Source organism: Eucalyptus grandis, chromosome 2 (genome assembly GCF_016545825.1).
Source record: "Eucalyptus grandis isolate ANBG69807.140 chromosome 2, ASM1654582v1, whole genome shotgun sequence".
In the NCBI taxonomy this organism is placed as follows: domain Eukaryota; kingdom Viridiplantae; phylum Streptophyta; class Magnoliopsida; order Myrtales; family Myrtaceae; genus Eucalyptus; species Eucalyptus grandis.
Genome location: NC_052613.1, coordinates 28,357,466 through 28,375,823, shown reverse-complemented (window position 1 = coordinate 28,375,823; position 18,358 = coordinate 28,357,466). Strand labels below are relative to the sequence as shown.

The 18,358-nt window shown below is 39.9% G+C and overlaps 1 protein-coding gene and 1 long non-coding RNA gene across 11 annotated transcripts; one reads left to right on the top strand and one right to left on the bottom strand.

The window, feature by feature from the left end:
- The first annotated feature begins 1,295 nt into the window (after window positions 1-1,295).
- LOC104431357 lies at window positions 1,296-7,105 on the top strand. 5 transcript variants are annotated; one of them, XR_005548563.1, is made up of 3 exons: window positions 1,296-2,581; window positions 6,062-6,199; window positions 6,678-7,105. It is a non-coding gene; the product is annotated as an uncharacterized LOC104431357 (long non-coding RNA). The 5 variants fall into 5 exon arrangements; XR_005548562.1 differs by lacking the exon at window positions 6,678-7,105 and having other exon boundaries at window positions 1,296-2,371; window positions 2,474-2,581; window positions 6,062-6,535; XR_005548560.1 differs by lacking the exon at window positions 6,678-7,105 and adding an exon at window positions 6,300-6,535.
- Window positions 6,943-17,346, bottom strand: LOC104431312 (pleiotropic drug resistance protein 3). Of its 6 annotated transcripts, none has more exons than XM_010043966.3 (24): window positions 16,855-17,345; window positions 16,356-16,479; window positions 15,665-15,750; window positions 15,033-15,117; window positions 14,397-14,556; window positions 14,237-14,313; window positions 13,561-13,614; window positions 13,376-13,466; window positions 12,914-13,215; window positions 12,552-12,833; window positions 12,084-12,397; window positions 11,782-11,942; window positions 11,602-11,705; window positions 10,857-11,010; window positions 10,641-10,772; window positions 10,466-10,542; window positions 10,025-10,357; window positions 9,658-9,948; window positions 9,353-9,436; window positions 9,094-9,227; window positions 8,478-8,705; window positions 7,969-8,140; window positions 7,535-7,789; window positions 6,943-7,294 (listed from the first exon to the last, which is right to left on the bottom strand). In XM_010043966.3, exons 1-24 carry the CDS (start codon window positions 17,241-17,243, stop codon window positions 7,028-7,030), a joined length of 4,356 nt encoding a protein of 1,451 aa, XP_010042268.2. In that variant the 5' UTR covers window positions 17,244-17,345; the 3' UTR covers window positions 6,943-7,027. The 6 variants fall into 6 exon arrangements, with proteins under 6 accessions (XP_010042268.2, XP_010042275.2, XP_010042280.2 ...); XM_010043973.3 differs by having other exon boundaries at window positions 10,466-10,539; XM_010043978.3 differs by having other exon boundaries at window positions 11,836-11,942.
- Window positions 17,347-18,358: the final 1,012 nt, after the last annotated feature.

Sequence of the window (18,358 nt, the reverse complement as noted above, 5' to 3'; positions counted from 1 at the left end):
TGATTAACCCTATGATTTGGAAATTTATAAGTCTTTCTGAATAACCACTGTTAGATGGCAAGAGATTGTACTTAAGGTCTCAAAAAAGATAATTGCTTAATAACTGTAAATGATACTAGGAAGTTATTTGTAGATTCAAAATTCGTAACTATTCGTAATTAACCACTGAGGGTGAAATACAAATACCTACGTTGTAATCTTTGTAGAGTTTCGCTCAATCAATCAATTTCAATTTTACTTATAATAAATTTTCATTCAAATTTTCTTTTCCAATACTTTTAAATTCTCCGTACCATTGACCTTTCCCGCAACCTTCGATTGCACTACCTGCAATATCAATTTCTTTACTTTTCACATATTTGCTTCGGGCACCAAATGAACAGAGAATACCTTTTTTTATTATAAATCCATCAATATCATCCTCATTTTAAGATTTTACACTTTCGGTGAAACACAAAAAATAATATGAATCCAAAACATAGATAAATACCCAGAAAAAACTTGAAGAAGACAAATTAACTTAAAGTGCCATCATTGCAAGTTGATACATTTTGCCATTTTTGTTTATTAAAATCAATTTCTTTTTAGGAAATCGATACTTTCAGCTAGAAATTGGTAAGTTATCCGAGTCTCAAATCATGCAAGAGGGGACAAAAATGAACAAAGAATGAGATTTTTCAAACAATATCCACTATGTGTATATTTATCATAAATGTATGACTATTGACAAGAGAGGAGATTTTCGACAACGTTGACTATGTGTATATTGATTTTTCAAACAACATTGACTTTCAGCTAGAATCACATTTTTTTTTAATAAAACTAATCTATATTTGGGTATTTTAATGTGTCTAATGATCAATGTTTTAGGCTCCCTTTGTTTTGCGGAAAACAACTTCCAGGATAATGTTTTCTAGATTTTCCAATGTTTATTTTACAAAAAATGGACTAGTCATGGAAAACATTTTCCACCAAGGAAAAAAAGTCTTCAAAAGAGGAGAAAATATTTCCCACTTTTCAAGTTGTTGACACCTAAATTTCGCCTAGGTTTTTCTAATTAAGGCTTAGCTTTTATTTTCCTTTTTTCTATTTTTTTCGGATAGTAATAATAATAATAAAAACAACAAAAAATAATAATAATAACAACAAAAAAAAAAAGAAGCAACAGTCGATTGGGGCTGGGCCCGAGGTCCAGCCCATTTCTTTCCCCCCCCTCGTGCGGGCCCCCCAGGATCTCTACCTAACCTGGCCCAGCCCCCCTGCTCCCTTATCATCTTCTTCCCCTTCCTCTGCAACGCACGCGCCGGAAGCCGGACGCGCGCGATGCCGGACGGGCAGGCGGACGCCGACGCACGTGGAGCAGCTGGCGACGGATGGGACGCGCCTTCAAAGCAGAGCAGGTGGGCAGCTGAGGCGACGCCGGTCCGGCGGCACCAAGGCCGGTCGGCGCGCGGAGGACCGGCGGCCAAAGCCCCGTCGACCGACCCCCTCGCCTATAAATAGGCCGGTGCAACCTCCGTCGACGGACACGAAATAGCAAGCTCAGAAACCTTCCCCGGAGAGACTCTAGGGGAAGATCGAAGAGCGAGCGAGAGAGAGAACGGGTCGCCAGCTCAAACGACCTCCCTCCGAGAGACATCGGGGGAGGCCGGCGGTGAGCGAGCCCGAGAGGGAGAGACGCCGAGCAGGAGAAGCCAAGGCCAGAGGGAGTGACCAAGGTTAGATATTTGAGCATGAGAATGGTCAATCTGCATCGTTCGTGCGCCCAATCACCAACTGCAAAACATAGCTTCCAGGAGCACAGTCTCAAGAAGGCCAGATACTTGCCATACGTCTACACTGGAAATGACACGCCCAACACTGCTTGTGGTAATAGTTGCATCGTCAACGTCTGCCATTGTCTCAAGTGCAACTTCAACCTTAACCCTGACTGCTTTCACCTACCACGAGCTATAAAAAGTTAGACATCACATCAATCGTTAACCCTCTGTAAGTCCTCTGGGGTGATGGTTCAGGCGAACTAACGCGACATTTTGAAAATGAAAGAAGAACCTGGACTTGGGGGGTTTGCTATTGTGGAGGATCCCAATTAGTTGCTCATGTCAATTTGCTATAGCTCCGATATGCCACATCAATATTGCTATATTTTTCAAAGGCAACCTTGGTTGAACTGTGAACATGAGGTTCTGATAAATGAACTATAAGGAGAAGTTGAAAGCAATAACCTACTGCAAAAAAGTTCAAATCTAGAGAGAGAGAGAGGGAGAGAGAGAGATTAGGTTCTTTGTATGAACAACTTCAGTTCAATGAATGAATCTTTTCAGTGCACCAATGTAGCTAACACAATCTTGACGTCATCTTCAACAAAAAGGTTGAAAGCTTATGCACAAGAAACTTTCTAGGAGTCATTTTCTTACTTTAGGAAATAATGGAAAATTATTAACAAAAAAACCTAGCCACCTTTTCTTTTCAGGTGAAACTAAAGCTGATGGGATGTTACAAGCGGATTTGACGGCGAAGGGGGAAAAACTGGAGTCATTGGAGAGACAATTTGCAGCAATTGCATTGAAAAGCTGAGGAGGTAACAAATGAGTAGTAAAGGTTCTCTGTCTCCCCATAAATTTTCAGTGTAACTGTAATTAGTGTTGACACCTAAATTTTGATTAATCATTCAGTAATTAAAAAAATTAGGATTAATCTTTAACCCCTAAAAAAAAAAAAATAGTAGAATTGCATTTCATGTAGTCACATTTGCATCGGTACTAAAAGGGCAACAAGACGCAGCGGCTCGTGGTCGATAATATTCACAAAAGGATTGTCTCTCTCTCATCAATGCATGCATTAATTCGGCGGATGTGGTAGGGGCCCTCGATCAATAAGATGCGCGAAAGGTAGTCTCTCTCTTGCTGGTATGAAAACACACAATGAAAGTCAAAAAATAGAAGAAAGAAGAGTTCTTGCACGTCCGTTGTCTCTCCCTCATTAATGCATGCGCATGCATGCACAAATTCCGCGAACGTGCAGATTCTAGAGGAACCCTTAGAGAAGCAAAATGAGCCCATGAAATAATATTATATAATATGCTCTCTCTCAAGTGTGGGTTGTCAGGAGAAGCAACGAGAAATTTGCTGAAGGAGGAAGCAAATAACAAGCAAGAAAAGTCAAAAGTTGTGGCTATCCTATAGAAGGGAGGGACAAGTAGCCGTATAAGAAGCTCCAAGCATGAAGAAGAAATAACCATCCAACGTCCATTTTCTCCCCCCCTCATTAATGCCTGCACATGCACGCATTAAATTGGGGACGTGAAAATTCTACAGACGCCTGCAAGAAGATGGACTAACATTTTTATAATGTTATCCTTGCTGAAGAAAGCAGATCGGTGGAAAAAAAGAACCGAACGTGAACAACAAGGAAAAGTTACGGCTGCTTCCTGGTCACCTGTTCACACCAAAGTCGGTTGTTGCATATAAATAAGCAAGGATCCTCGGCTTAAAAGGGGGGCAGAGAGAGGAAGAAAAAAAATTCACTCGAGAGGTCTGTGAGGGGAGCGAAAAAGCTAAAATAAATATTCATTGTGAAGGGCTTCTCCTTCGGACAAGAAAAATATGAAGTCAGGGGAGGAGATTAAAAAAAGAGAAAAAGCAGAAAGAGAGACTGCAGAGAGTGAGACGTGAGAGAGACAGAAAAGAAGTGACCGAACAGCAGAGAAAAAAATAGAAAGAAAGAAAAGACCCCTACTGTTCATCTTCTTCGGGAGTTCCTCGCTGCTGTTGGTCGCCCGGCGCTGCAGCCGCCCACCCGCCGCTTTCCTCCTTCCGGCGAGCTCCATGCCCGCCACCAACGCCTGCTGCTGCCGACTCCCTCCTTCCGGCGAGTTCCGAACGCCGGCGCCGCTGTAGTTCCGTGCCTTCGCTCGCCCGCCTCCTACATCTCGAAGCCACGAGCGACGCCCGCAAGCTGCAACACCCGTCACTGAGTCCTGCCCATCGCCGCGCACGCTGTTACACCGCCACAGCTGCTGACTTGCGGTCGCTGGAACCTCGAGCGTCACCGCCACTCCCGGGATCACGAAGAGCCACGCCTCCGTTCGACTTGCTGCTGGTCCTCCTGCTGCAACCGTCCCGAACGCGACCTGCAGCAGCCTGCGAGCCTCCTCGCCGCACCACCACCTCTGCCCGCGCCTGCACCACCGCCCGACGCCGCGAGCACCCGTCACCGCGCCCCAGCTCCTTCGTCGCAGCACCACCGTCCCTGTTGTTGCCGCGCCTCTGCACGTCACCGCAACCCAGCCACGACGCCGCTCCTGCTGCCCCTCATCCCGTCCATCTGTGAAGTCGCTGCTGCCCGACGCCATTGCTCTCCACCGCCGCTCAGTTCCTCGCGACACCAGCAGCCCGTGAAGTCGCCGCTGCCCGCGCCTGCACTCCCCCCCGGCGTCCCAAGCTGCTATTGACACCCTCGCCACACGACCAGCCGAGTTTTTCCTTTAAATATTTTCCATGCATGTTGAGCTTTCACGTGTGGACAACATAATTCATATAGTTGAGTAGTGAAGGGAAGAGAGGCACGTGGAACAAGCACTTGGTGGGACTGTCTTTGGTTGAGGCCAAACGAGAGTCACCCTTGACCATTGATTTCAACTTTCGTCCCTTGCCAACTTCCGCGAGATCACTAGCCGCAAGCTCCATCTGCGCGAGCTCGCCCACACCGTGAGCCGAGTAATTGCCGTTGTTCGCGAACCCTTGGCGCCGATCCAAATAAGGTAGTTTTCTTTAACCAAATTTTTTTTTAAATATTATTATATAAACTGAAATGTTTGATGTTAATTGAGGTTTTAGGCATTACCTAATAGGATATTATTGGTAAAAATCACCATAATTATTAATTTGGTTCGTAAGATTTCGGACCATTTTTTTTAATTATGTTGATTTTGATGATATCTTGGCTTTAAAATCATTATAATTATTAAGTTGATCCGAGAGACTTCGGATTAATTTTTTAATTATTTTGATTTTCTTGGATTTGTTGTGATGTTTAGGAATAAAATAATCGTTAATTTAATCCGTGAGACAACGGATTATTTTTCAATTATTTTAATCCTTCATTTGATAAATATCTTGAGTTGTTGGATATAATGTGTATATTTGAGAAATGCTTGTTTTGGAAAACACACAAAAAATCAGATTGCATGACAAATTAGGATGATTTATTAAATAGGTTAGGACCGCATGTTTAGAATTTATCTAGTTAGATTTGTTAGATTGCATGTTATGGATAATTAATTAAGATGAGTTTCGAATTAAAATGGGATTTAATCTAAATTATTTCCTAGCTTGAGTAGGATAACTTGTCGGGTGTTGTAGTCAATTTTCAGTAATTATTTGAATTTCAATAAAAAAATACCAAAAAAAATATCATATGCATGTTATATAGGTAAGTTTTCATTTTAAAACAAGAGAAAATCCCAAAAATAATTGATTGCCTTATTGTGTTTAATTCTGCAATGTTTTTTTTTTTCTTTTTGAATGTTATCTTTAATGTTTGTGCACCCGTATGATCACTTTTAGTGTTTTAGGCTAAAATCAATTCAAGCTGCCTGCAAAACATTTTTCCGAAATAAAAAGAGAAAAGGTACCGAAAGGGCGTTAGAGAAATCTAGCGTAATCAAGTCCCCGAACTCATTTAATCTCTGGTTCGTAGGAGTAAAGTAATTCTCCCATTACTTTACTTGGGTTTTTAATCGACCCACCAAAAATAGATTAGTGGCGACTCCAGGATAAAAATCATCCGCATGTTAAAAACTCAAACCTTAAGTCGTGAATTGGTATGGGCTTGGGAGAGCCCGAGTTAAGTCTAGGCTTAACAATCCATTAGCCGAACCCTTAGGTGGTCCAACCCACTTCGGGGAGGTCGCGACAATTAGAAAACATGTACCTCTATAATGAAGTGTATTGCAGCAGTTGCCAAAAAAGGAACGGAGAGAAATTAGAAATGTAGAGTGTAGTGCATTTGCAGCAAAAATAGCTTTAATTTAATTGTCTATGACATTTGTAATTTACAGATTATGAACACTTCAAACTGATTAACAAGTGCAGCCCAATTAGAGTGATGAGAGTTTGGCACAGTTGCCCGACAGGCAGTTTTAACTCTGATTGAACATCTAATGTTGAACAGCCTTCTGTTTTCTGGAGATGACACTGTAAGGCCCCTTTTGTTATTTTCTTTCTAAGTTCATCATCATCGCTTTGCAGATTCTACTGCTTCAAACCTGGTAAATTTGTGTGCCACACTATCTGCAGATGTGGTGTTGCCAGAGAGTGCTGAGAAAGTTTTTTCACATCCCATTTTTGGTCTGTTCTAATTGGATTTTTTTTCTTGACTGCGTTGGAAACAACCAGTTTCTGCATGTCATTGTGCTCTAAGTTTTACCCTCAGAGTGTCTTGTAATTCCCTGAATTGGATGTTCAGCCTTTGAATAACTGTTATTTATAACAAATGTTACTTAAACAATTGTAAAAGGTAGCCTTTTCTGTTACTAGAGATTACTCAAGATTTTCTTGTCATCCTCGGACAAGTAGTTGCTTTAGTTAGTTTTGATTTTGTATGTGATAGATTTGGACTCTTTTTAATCACAAAGACATGGGTGTTTGGCATGAAAATGATGTTCGAAGATGCAGTACTTTCGTTTCTCTAAGCTTGAGATTGGGAGAAGTGCTTCTGTTGTACGACACTTAGAGACCTGAAATGGGCTGAAGCTGAGAGATGCGCTTCCACACTCCATTATCACAAATTGGCGAGAAGACAAGAGTTCCAGGAACTTGGAGAAATTTCACATGAGATTGTCCTTCATACTGTCTAGCACTGAATCCTCCTCTAAACTCATGCCATACTGAAACTAGTACACTTTTAAATCCAGAATACTAACCATTTGAATGCAGACACTTCATTGTCACAATTCACTTATTTGGATAGTTATGAAGATTGTACAACTTAATTTACACTCTGATACTAACAGAGAATTATGGTGTCACCTTCTCTGGTAGTTCAAGTGCCCTATACAGTATGTGAAAAGAGTTGCTAGAACAATGGGAAAGGCAGCGAGGACAATGGCCACAACATACAATTGATCATGGTGAAACCCGAAATAATCTTTCAAGAAGGCCGCCACAATTTTGGTTTCTCCAAATGCCTCAATTTCCTTATCAATATCTCCATACTGCGAAGTCATCATACCATTAAGTGCCCATGATGTTGGACACACATAGTACAACCAGATCCACCATTTTGGAATTTTCTGCAACAATGACAATGAAGCACTATTAATTTGCCAAGCACTTAGTTTTGAGATGGAAGGAATAGTTTTTAGTTGTTGTTGATACATGCATAAGATATCTAAATCTGGCAAGATTCATAAACTTCATATTTAGGTGCTCTACATATACAAAGAAAAGAACATGGACAAAATGTTTGTGGAAAGAATCAAGAACATAAAAAAGTTTAGATCAAACTGTGGTAAATGACACTGATAGCTTACCGGTTTTGGGATCAAAAACCCAGCAAAAAGATTAAAATTTGCGTAGAAGGCAGATTGTAGAATTGCAGCCACCATGACATTTGGTGTCAGGGACACGAGCAGCATTCCGAGGTAATTGAATGATAGCAGTGAGCAGAACATGACATAGAAGTACCAGAAGATCTTGTCTGCTGACCCGAAATAACCAATCATCGGATAGGTGATGATCACAAATAAAATTGCTTGAACTAGTATATATGGTATCTCAACAACAACCTGTCAAAACAGCATAGTACTATAGTCTTAGTAAACTGTTTTACATGTTCTTATGTGTCTTAAAACATGTTAAGAACTTGGATCATTCAGTTGAACTAGATTTGCCCATCTGTTAAGAAGGTTAAATGTTAATTAACTACTACGGGAAATAACTCAATCAGCTTCCGAGAGTTCTTTACCTGTGCTAGTGAAAAAGCCAATGAAGAGTACATCCCTGCAAATCTCTCACGGTACATGACAGTCCGTTCCGTGGCAACATAGTGTAGTACTGATGAGCAGTTGTTTATGCCCAAGAAGAGCACGGCTATATACATCGAACCCAACACATTGAATAAGTTCTGCTGGTTGTTTCTAGCAATGAGAATAAATGGGGTCAGGAGAAGCACCAGTTTCTTCATCATTACAGGTCAAAGAAATTCACACGATAATTTATGACTGAATATGTGGTAGCTAATTGTGCCAATCATTGCAAAGCTTGATAATTGGAAAACCCAGCCAAACGCTTGAAACCTAGAAGGTATACCCTTTGTTTTTAGTTCTTCTTCCTTGTTGAAGACTAGATACTAACGAGATCAAAGAAGTGTTCATTCAATTAACCAGATGCAGACTTAAGATCATCTCAATAAACTGTGCTCCAAAACTTGAGCAGACTCAAGTCTCAAATTGACTGAGAGGGATAGTTACTCACAGTTTCTTCCCTTGATTCCAGAACAGTAACCCGAAGAGAAAAGACACAGCGATTGTGTGGAGTGTACGCGTCAAGTTGTAAGGAGGACTTCTCCAATAGGACAAGTACTGCTTCCATAGACATGACTTGAATTGTCCCCACCACTTTTGGGAGAATCGGGAGGAGAAGTGCAAGTCACTAGTACCAGGAAGTGGAGTGCTCAGCTGCTTTACAAGCTCTTTGTTGGTCCTGGAAGCAAAAACAATGCAAGGCTGTATAACAATGGATATTGTCGACAGATTGATCAAACTGCAAATCTGTTTACTAAGAGGAGATAGAGCAGGAACACCAGTCAACTCTGAGGACAACCAGAAACACTGGAAAGTAAGGTCAACATACTGTAGTTAAGGTTTGGGGTATACAATAAGTAAGGCATATCAACTTCCTCAATTTGAAATCTTAGACTCCAGGGGATTATACAGTCTGAAAGACAAGTTTAAAGAAACCATTGCTGTATCTTGATTACCATAGAAAATAGCAGGATATCTTCAAAGTTTTCTAATAATGGACCACCTCAGAAATTATCAAGCACACACACTGTTATTGGGCACTCAAGAGTAGCAGAGGATGAACTTACTCATACAATGTCGACTCTTTGTAGAATAGAGCAAAATCAATGCCAAGTTCAGCTTCAGTTGAGGTAGAAGTCACCTCTAGCATCCATGTAGCCGGATTGTAGTTGCTCTTAATATCTGGCACCCCAGGAATACTCTGTCCAACAGAAGTTGGTTATTGGAGATATTACTAATTAGCAGTTAAATATTTTAAGAATTATGTAGTAAAATTACAAGGAGTGTAAGAAATTTTCAAATCTTCATTTTGTGCATCAAACTGACCTCAAAGTATTTTATAACTATGCTTGAGTTATGTCCCAAGGGTCCTGAGTAAATCAGCCGTCCACCAGCTTTTAATAAAACCAACTGCTCAGAGAGAGAGAGAGAGAGAGAGAGAGAGAGAGATTAGACCTTCCAAAACCTAACTGGAAGTACCAAAAAGCTTTGCCAAGAACTTACCAGGTATTATGTTAATTAATCAGCATAAAATAAAGATTAGATTCTACTCATAGTGATTCAATAATAACCATTATCTCCTCTTGTGATCCATATGTACCCTATTCATATAAGTGTTTAGCACTGTTTACCTCATCAAAAGCCTCAAATATGTCAATGCTGGGTTGGTGGATGGTGCAAACTATTGTTCTTCCTGTATCAACTATATTCTTCACTGCTCGCATGACAATCGCAGCAGCTCTAGCATCAAGTCCTGTTGTAGGCTCATCCATAAAGATTATGGAAGGATTTGCAACAAGCTCTACAGCGATAGTGAGTCGTTTTCGTTGCTCTGTGGATAGACCATTCACACCAGGTATGCCCACTAAAGAATCTTTTATTCCATCAAGCTCAATCGTCTCCAGGACTTCATTGACAAATTCCTGCATAGGGCAATTCATGATTCTTCTGATAGTACTGAACAAAGCAAATTATTAGAAACCAGGATTGTAATCTTACCATTTTACGTTCTGAGTTAATCTGAGGATCTAAACGAAGCCAAGCAGAAAATATGACAGACTCTTCCACAGTGATTTGTGGGGAATGTATGTCCGTTTGCTCACAGTAACCAGAGATTCTTGCAAATGTTTCTTGAACCTTGGGATAACCACCAACTTTTATTTCTCCTTCAATATAGCCGGTAGTTTTTCTCCCACAAAGGACATCCATCAGAGTAGTTTTCCCAGCTCCACTCACACCCATCAATGCGGTAAGAATACCAGGTCTGAATGTGCCTGTGATATCAGAGAGAAGTTGCAATCTTTTCTGTGCAAAGCCTTGTTGTCTCATTTCCTGAGACACCGGAAAAGGAAGAGTGCAGTGAGAAAAGACAAAATCATCTAATGGATCTGAAAGACTCAATCTTGCAACTTCAGGAGGAAAGAAAGCTCAAATAGTTACCACAGGGGCGTCTACGTAGTACTGCACATCTTTAAACACGAGGGTCAATGGTGTGAAAGGCAAAACCATCCTTCCTACTTATGAAGTAAAGAACCCACTTTAATAATTATTAAAGGAACAACACAAATAATCATTGTGTGACTATAATTAGGCAAGGAAGAATATAGGACTCAACCATGTTTTGTTTGCACTACTTCAGCAGGAACTTTCTTTGGCTCTTCATGCTTTACGTTGTCTTGAGAATCTTCGGTTCCACTTCTATGCATGTATTTCTCACGTGAAACGATAGCGCGTGATGATCCTGGAGCTGTAAGTTTTAAAGTGATTTTAGGAACATCCTTGGCACTAATGATCCAAAAGTGAAGTCCAGTTGCAGAAATGAAAAACTTACGCTTCAAGAAAGTTAAGGCCAAAGTGAAACCGATGTTGAACAGTAAGGTAAATCCCAGTAAGGCACCAACTGATATCCAAAAGAAATACCCATTAAAGTTTAGTCCTCGGCTTTCAAGGATTGTATGCCCTATTGTAGTGTTTGACGATGAAATCTGTGAGTGTGCATTAAAAGCAAGAACAAGTCAGATTGGATTAAAAGATGAGGAAGTTAGTTAGATCTATGGGTTATGTAAGCAAAAACAAGTTAGTGCATTGAGAAATGCAGAGGAAGTTAGTTCTGCCTAAAAACTACGAAATTAAACCCACTCTCAAGGAAAGGACATCTTCATTTGCTGAAAGAATACTAGTGCCCATATAGTTATTGATTCAGTAATTGCATTGTATCAAAGTCAAGTAACTGGATGATATAATAATCATCAATGAGACATTCTGATTTAAGGCAGGAAGTTAGCACAAAGAAATTACAAGAATGAGATCATAGGATTTAAAATTGTCAATATCTATCTGTTAACCGAGGCCCTCAGATATATTGAACAGCTCAACTCATGTCTTGTCCTCATACTTGGAGAACCATAAACAAAAGAATGTGTAGTAGCAAAGCTGATTTAGCTAACCAACAACACTAGCATGTCAAAATACTTGTTTAGAATAAAATGGGTTAATTGATTCTGCAACTACAGTGGCTTCTTGTATTTGGAGCTACAGGAGCCAAAAACTTGTTCTCATTTCTACAAGGCACTCACCTTTTGCCATCGTGGAGCATGAAATTCATTAATGGAAAGTCCAATTTCTCCATATGTTAGTGGAGAGACCCAGAAACCCCACTTTAACCAAGCAGGCATAGAGGCTGCAGTGACAAAGTGAAATATTAAATGCACTTATTCATCCAAAATCAAACCAAATAGAGATTCTGACATCCTTACATTTTGGGATGACAAAACCACCAAATAGCATCACAATCAGTAATGCAACAGTACCAGCTAAGTTGGAAGCAACTGCAGTTTGAAAGATTGAGGCCAGAAAACGGAACATGGATATGGACGACAAGTGCACAGAGAAAAGAAGTAGTAATTGGCGGAAGAACCTGCATATATAAGAAGAAAAATATAAGAGTCATTACTTAGGAGTAAAATAGTATTAAAATTTACAGATGATACTGAATGTAACAGAAATTCATGGAGGCAAGGTAATGAAAGGTCATAAACCAAAGAACTCTAAAACTTACCTGCCTACCTCAGGACTGTATCCAATCACGTAATATGTAAGAGATGTCCAAACAACAGATTCCAGCAGTGAAAGAGGAAGTTTCAGTATAGATGCTGGAATTGCATAAGCCCAAGCAGGGTAAAAGTACAGCTCCTTTTGTTTGTAGAAGGTTGTGAGCCTTGAAACTGTCATTGCCAATTCCGGAAATCCATCAACAAGGAGTATGATTAGCCCGTAAAACATAGAGCCCATATAGTCGTTTGCATGAAATACATCTATTCCCATCCGAGTCCGCAAGAATACAGTCATCGTGATAAATGCAACAAAAATAAGCTGCATGATGAAACAACAATAATCACCTTCTAAAGTTCCCTTATATATATGGAATCTGGGAGTCAAGATTAGAAATTAGACTGTAATGGGCACTGACGTTGAAAGAGATATATATCATAAAAAGTACAAGAGATTTATAAGAGCTTATTTTGACCTGTACTGATTTAAAAACATAGATAAAAGAATTTCTCCTCATGAGAAGAAGTTCCCTCGCCATGCATGCTCTGAGAAGTTCCCATCTGGACAGAGAGTAAACATCAAAAGAAAGAGCATTTTTGTGGCTTTTGGACCTATCAAATATGCCTGAAAGCTCCTGATCAAGCTTCATCCCACAATAAGATTCCTTGAACTTTTTACAGAACATATCAACTGACATATAACTGTACGGTAGCTCAGGATGCTGCCAATATTGTGCTTGATCTTTTCTAGATATAACCTGCATGGCAGTAGACAACATAACAAAAGGTTAATAAAGGAAGCTAACATGCAGTGCACAACCTGTCTAGTTTTAACTACCTCTTGGAGGAAATCGGCGACCCCTTTTCTTTCAGGACACCTGAATCCACAATCCTCAAAAAACTTCAGAGCTTGGTCACGAGGGCCTTGGTACACAATTTTCCCTTCAACCAGCAGAATGAGGTCATCAAAAAGATCAAATGTTTCTGGCGCAGGCTGAAGAAGCGAAACCAGTATAGTGGCATCTGTCAAATGTGCTAGCTGCTGAAGACAAGAAACAATCTGAAAGGCTGTTGAACTGTCCAAGCCGTTTGTTATTTCGTCCATGAATAGAGCTTTTTTTGGGCCCACAATCATCTCCGCTGTATAGTTTTTAACAGAAAGCTGACTTGTCAGTTAATCTTTTGGAATTTCAAGGACCAAGATCAGAAAGGACAGTGAAACATTGTTTAACTCCAGTCATATAAAAGTTTAATCTTAATGAGATTTGCTGCATCTGTCAGCATTTTTTTGCTGTACTACCTGTAGTCAATCTCCTTTTTTGACCACCTGATATGCCTCTTCTCATGGGATCTCCAACCAATGTGCCCGCACAGATATCCAGCCCTAGGATCTATGAAAGATTTAAACAGATAGACAGAAGTTTCTTCTTAAATGTTTGAGGCAAAGAAAAATAATTAACTATCAACTCAGTCAAAAGAACATACCTTTAAAATATAGTCTGTCCGAAGAGTTCTTTTAAGTCCTTTGAAAGCAGTGGCCTGGTAAACAAGGCATGATTATTGTTGAGACAAGTTCTTGAAGTGGTAAATAGTTGTAAGAAATTACGCAGTTCAAACAATGTCACATACATTCAGTGATAACTCATAAATTAAACAGGCTACACAGAGCATATTTCCTTTTTCCTTGACAAGCAAGCATTGGATTGGTAAACCTGTGCACACTAAATTACCCCATAAATCCAATGGATCAAGTGAGATGCAAGCATAAGATCAGGTGAGCAGCCCAAGCCTGGGATTGTTGAACTAATTGTGTAGGAAACCAAACCTGTGTTTACACCTATGCCAGACACACTATTTCGTTCCCCAACCAGTAAGCCAATGCCATGGTTTTAACATTCCATGTTTCAATAGAATTTGTAACTATTAACCTGCACCAGTTGCCCCAATGCCAGACACACTATTTCATTCCCTAACCAGTAAACCAACGCCATGGTTTTAACATTTCATATTTCAATAGAATTTGTAATTATTAACCCACACTGGTTGCACCATGCTCAAAGTAAAACTTCTAGTAACCAGACTGAAAAGCAATTAATGCAGACTCAAATTGTACACTGAAATGGATAGAGAGAAGAAAATTGGAGAATGTCACTAAAGGTACCTTCATGTAAGTATCTATGTCAGGATCTGGAAAGATTCCTGCCTCCTTCTCCCTTCTGCTGATCTCCATCATGATATCTTTGCAACCAGAAAAGCCAAAAGATTGTCATTTAACACAGTTTCCAAGTGATAGATCTACAATCACTTTAAAGAATACTCACCTTCTCTGCTTCCAACACCTTGACAACGGGCAGAGAAGTCCAGTGTTTCCCTTACAGTCATGTCTGGAATGTGCAGATCAAATTGGCTTATATAAGCAGATGTCTTTTGGGGGATGAACTCGTTAAGATAGTGGCCATTATATGAAATTTCTCCAGTGACCTATCAGATAATGGAGGGAACAGGAGATGATATCATCAAACTCAAAGACAGATTAATAAAAGCTAATGGATGTTTTGACTGTACCTAATTAGCTTACTTGGAACTTCAAGTTCTATGCTTTAAGCTAACCATAGACTACAAAATAGTTCTGTCCCAGTCAGCTATAAAATGCAAAAGTAATCTATGCACTAGTATGATCTCTCGCTTCTCAGCACCCTTCAAGCACTTTTGTCAAGTAAAATAGCACAATGTGCTTCAGTGGAGACTCAATGAAAACTCACTGGGTCCATGCCTGCAAGGATACTTATGTTAAAGTGTTCATGTGAAGAGGAATTTGGATGACATGGGTTCTCTTGAGCTTCATTCTGTCTCAGTTCATACGTTATTTGCAAGCCATACATGTGGTATGTTGGTATTGCTGTTAAGCCTAGTGCAGTTTGACATAGAAGTTCTTTAGCATAGAGCAAGCATGAAACCTTGATAGATTTGCCTAGAGTCCCTGAGAGAGCCTTAAGAAAGGAAGTTTTCCCACATCCAGGAGGTCCAAGCAATAAAGTCATCCTGTGGTAAGAAAAGACAATGAATACCCTGCATTCTTATATCATCTAGCTTGTGCTTTTCTCTATAATAGAACTTTAGACAATGGTTTTCCTGAATTACAGGTATGATGATGAGATTGGTGATATATGTAAGGTAAAATACAAGTTTCTTTAGGCTGAATTCACCTGCATGCGGAAGATGGATGAACTTTTCAAAGTATGCAACACTTTACAAAGTGGCAAAGAATGATGCAAATTGCCAAAGATTGATGCCGCTCTCAAATATAAAGAATCAGCCAATGGTCATGAAATATATTGCTAGCTAATAAGTTGATCATGACTCGTGAGGTTATGCTCACATTCGATACATCATCATGAAAGCTTAGTACTTAGCCTTTTACAGCCTACATCAAGTCTCGATACTGAACTGTGTAGTTGATGCAAACAACTGCAGCTAGAAGTGAATGAAATGGTTGAGGACGCTAGGACTGCCTAAAGGATGAAGGGTGAGGCATGATTTTCCAGAGTTCATCCAGAGAGATGGGAGGAGCTGAACCAGTGAAACAAACCTTCCAGGCTTTATAGTTCCACTGACATCCTTAATGATGCTTATTTTGGCCATACGTATCTTTAAACCCGGCACTGCAGGAATACCCTGTAAAAAAGTTCCAATTTACTTGAATTAGTGAATAACAGGAAGCAGAAACCCTTCGTGGTAAATTGACATAATGCCGAAAACATCTGTTGAGATTTTTCTACAGCAAACACAACGGTTAGGAGTCATTCAATCTTATTACAGAATAAAGCATATTACGTGATGAGTATCAGCAGTGAAAGGATGAAAGAATGGGTGTGGGAACAAAAAACCAGTGTGGGAAAATGAGAACATGGAGATATACATGGTTTTGCTTTACTTACCTACATGTGGCCCCTAATTGACTCTAGTATATTTGAAAAAATTTGCGAGAAATGATCAACACCACTTCCTTAACCTCTTCAAGAAGGACAAATACCTTCTTAGCCTGATTGTTGGAAACAACATGCATTTGCAACCCAAAGGAAAACTACATGCAAGATGACAGGAGTTATAGAACATGCAAACATATATGCTGAGGGTATATACATAATTGTGGGAAAGCAGTGCTCATAAATGGATTCAGCCTTCATTACGTAGCTGCTTGTTCTTTAATGGGGAATTGCAATGAATCAGATAGACTCAGCATGAATACCTTCAATCTACTCCACATGAAAGGTACTTACAGGGAGCATGCTTTTTAGAGAATTCCAGAGAGTGGGCAGGGGCTTTCCTTCAACTATCTCACAGTCTGCTTCAATGCATAAATTCAGATATCTGACTTCTATGGTGGGCAATTTGACACCAACCCTGAGGAAAAGAGTTTAACAGCAATTTTTTCCTTACTCCATGAAAAGCAAAATTCGTGGCATGAGTTTGAGGAAGAAAAGAGGAAACGAAAACAAGAAGAAAGCAAATCCTCATTCAAATAAGTTTGCCAACATGGTTCAGGCACGATGTGGCCTCTTACCAAGATAAATGCAAGCATGTAAATTATAACGCACTTTATAAATAAAAGTGTTGTTTTTTCAAATCTGTTAATGAACTTTTGGGGTCTTATGCTATTTATGTCTGCAATTATCTTTGATGCTCGCACAGGTTTTTCATGTTTCTAGGTAACTCTATAGCCATTAGACTTTCTGAATATATATGCAACTCCCATTATCAAGAGAATAATAAGCTCACTTGTCAGTTCTATCCCTAATCTTGCGCAACAAATTAAGGTTGTCGTTCTCGATATGCCTGATGAGCTTCTCTATGAAAAAATGACGTTCCAATGCACCAAGCTTGGTAACGTCAACCACCTTCTTTCCTTTATCATCTACTGCCCTTCCATCGATCTCACTATCAAACAGGGACGACCTCAACCTCTCAAAAGTTGGTAACCTCTCAATGGCAGCCCATTGGAGATCATATTCATCACTAGTATCATTTTTTATTGTGTTCACAACCGAGGTGCTTCCAAAACTCGAAACATGAAGCCGAAATGATGATCTGAGGCTCCTTCCTAGCTCTGATAACTCATTTTGAATCGACCGTATTCCATCTGCTTCTGTTCCAATCAGCTCAGCCATATGTGAGAGTGAGGCACAAATGTCAAAACTGAAGAAAAAATGGAATGCTGATGGAATGCTGTATATGCTTATGCATATATACAGACCAACGGTACTGGTATCAAATGAACATGATAAAGCATATATATAGACCAACGGTACTGGTATAAGATGAAGATGAAGTAATCAAATACGTCAGTCATTCGTACGCTTGCTGCATAGGGAGTGGGGAACTGATAAAGTGACTCATTTTTTGTGGGCGGCAGGGAAAGTAAGAGAGTCGTGCCAGTCCATCAAGTTTAGATAAACCTGAAGACATCAGATTTGGCACGTAGTATTTTGCCTTCTCATGTAACCAAAAGTAGGAAGTTGACTTCCATACTCTAGAAACTTGCATTCTCACTCTTCCAAATGAAAGCATGAGACCACTGAGAAGTTTAGGCTCGTATCTGGCGCATGCTTTTCTGTCACGTCTTACGTCTCTCCTCTTCCCTCTGTCAAATAGGCATTACGTTTCCAAATAATAGACCAAGCTCAAGATAACTAAGGCAATCCCTCTTTTGGAATGAATTAGTAACTTCAACTTGTTCATTAGGATTTTGTGAGAAAGTGTAAAGAAATAAAAAGGACTCGGGCATCAATTTGGTTCAATCGGTGTGATCTGTTATTAAAGTGCATCACAAAGGAATAACATAATATGCATACGGAATCAGCTTTGTTCCACATCAATGTTGGTGTCGCGCCTCTACGCCACTATCTAGTTAACTGAAGTTGTGCCTAAACGCCACAGATTCATTTCATGAGTATTTAACTCGTGTCCATATTTTCACCCGAGACCAATTAAACGTGAGTCATTAATCCACAACATAACTGATTCATGTAGCAACTTCAAGGCTAAGGAATGGCATGAGAAGGTAGAACGTTGCATCTAAGAATCGCAAGGCACAACCACGGATTATCTTGAGAGGGTAGGGAAAAAAATCTTGATTTGAATCCAATAACACGGTGCATGTACGTCAGCAGATTTTTAGCATCACAGAAATATTACCAAAACAATGGCCACAATATTTGAAATCGAGGTCTAATCTTTTTTCTTTTTTTTTTGATACCCAGGGAACCCTGTCAGCCGTTCGTCG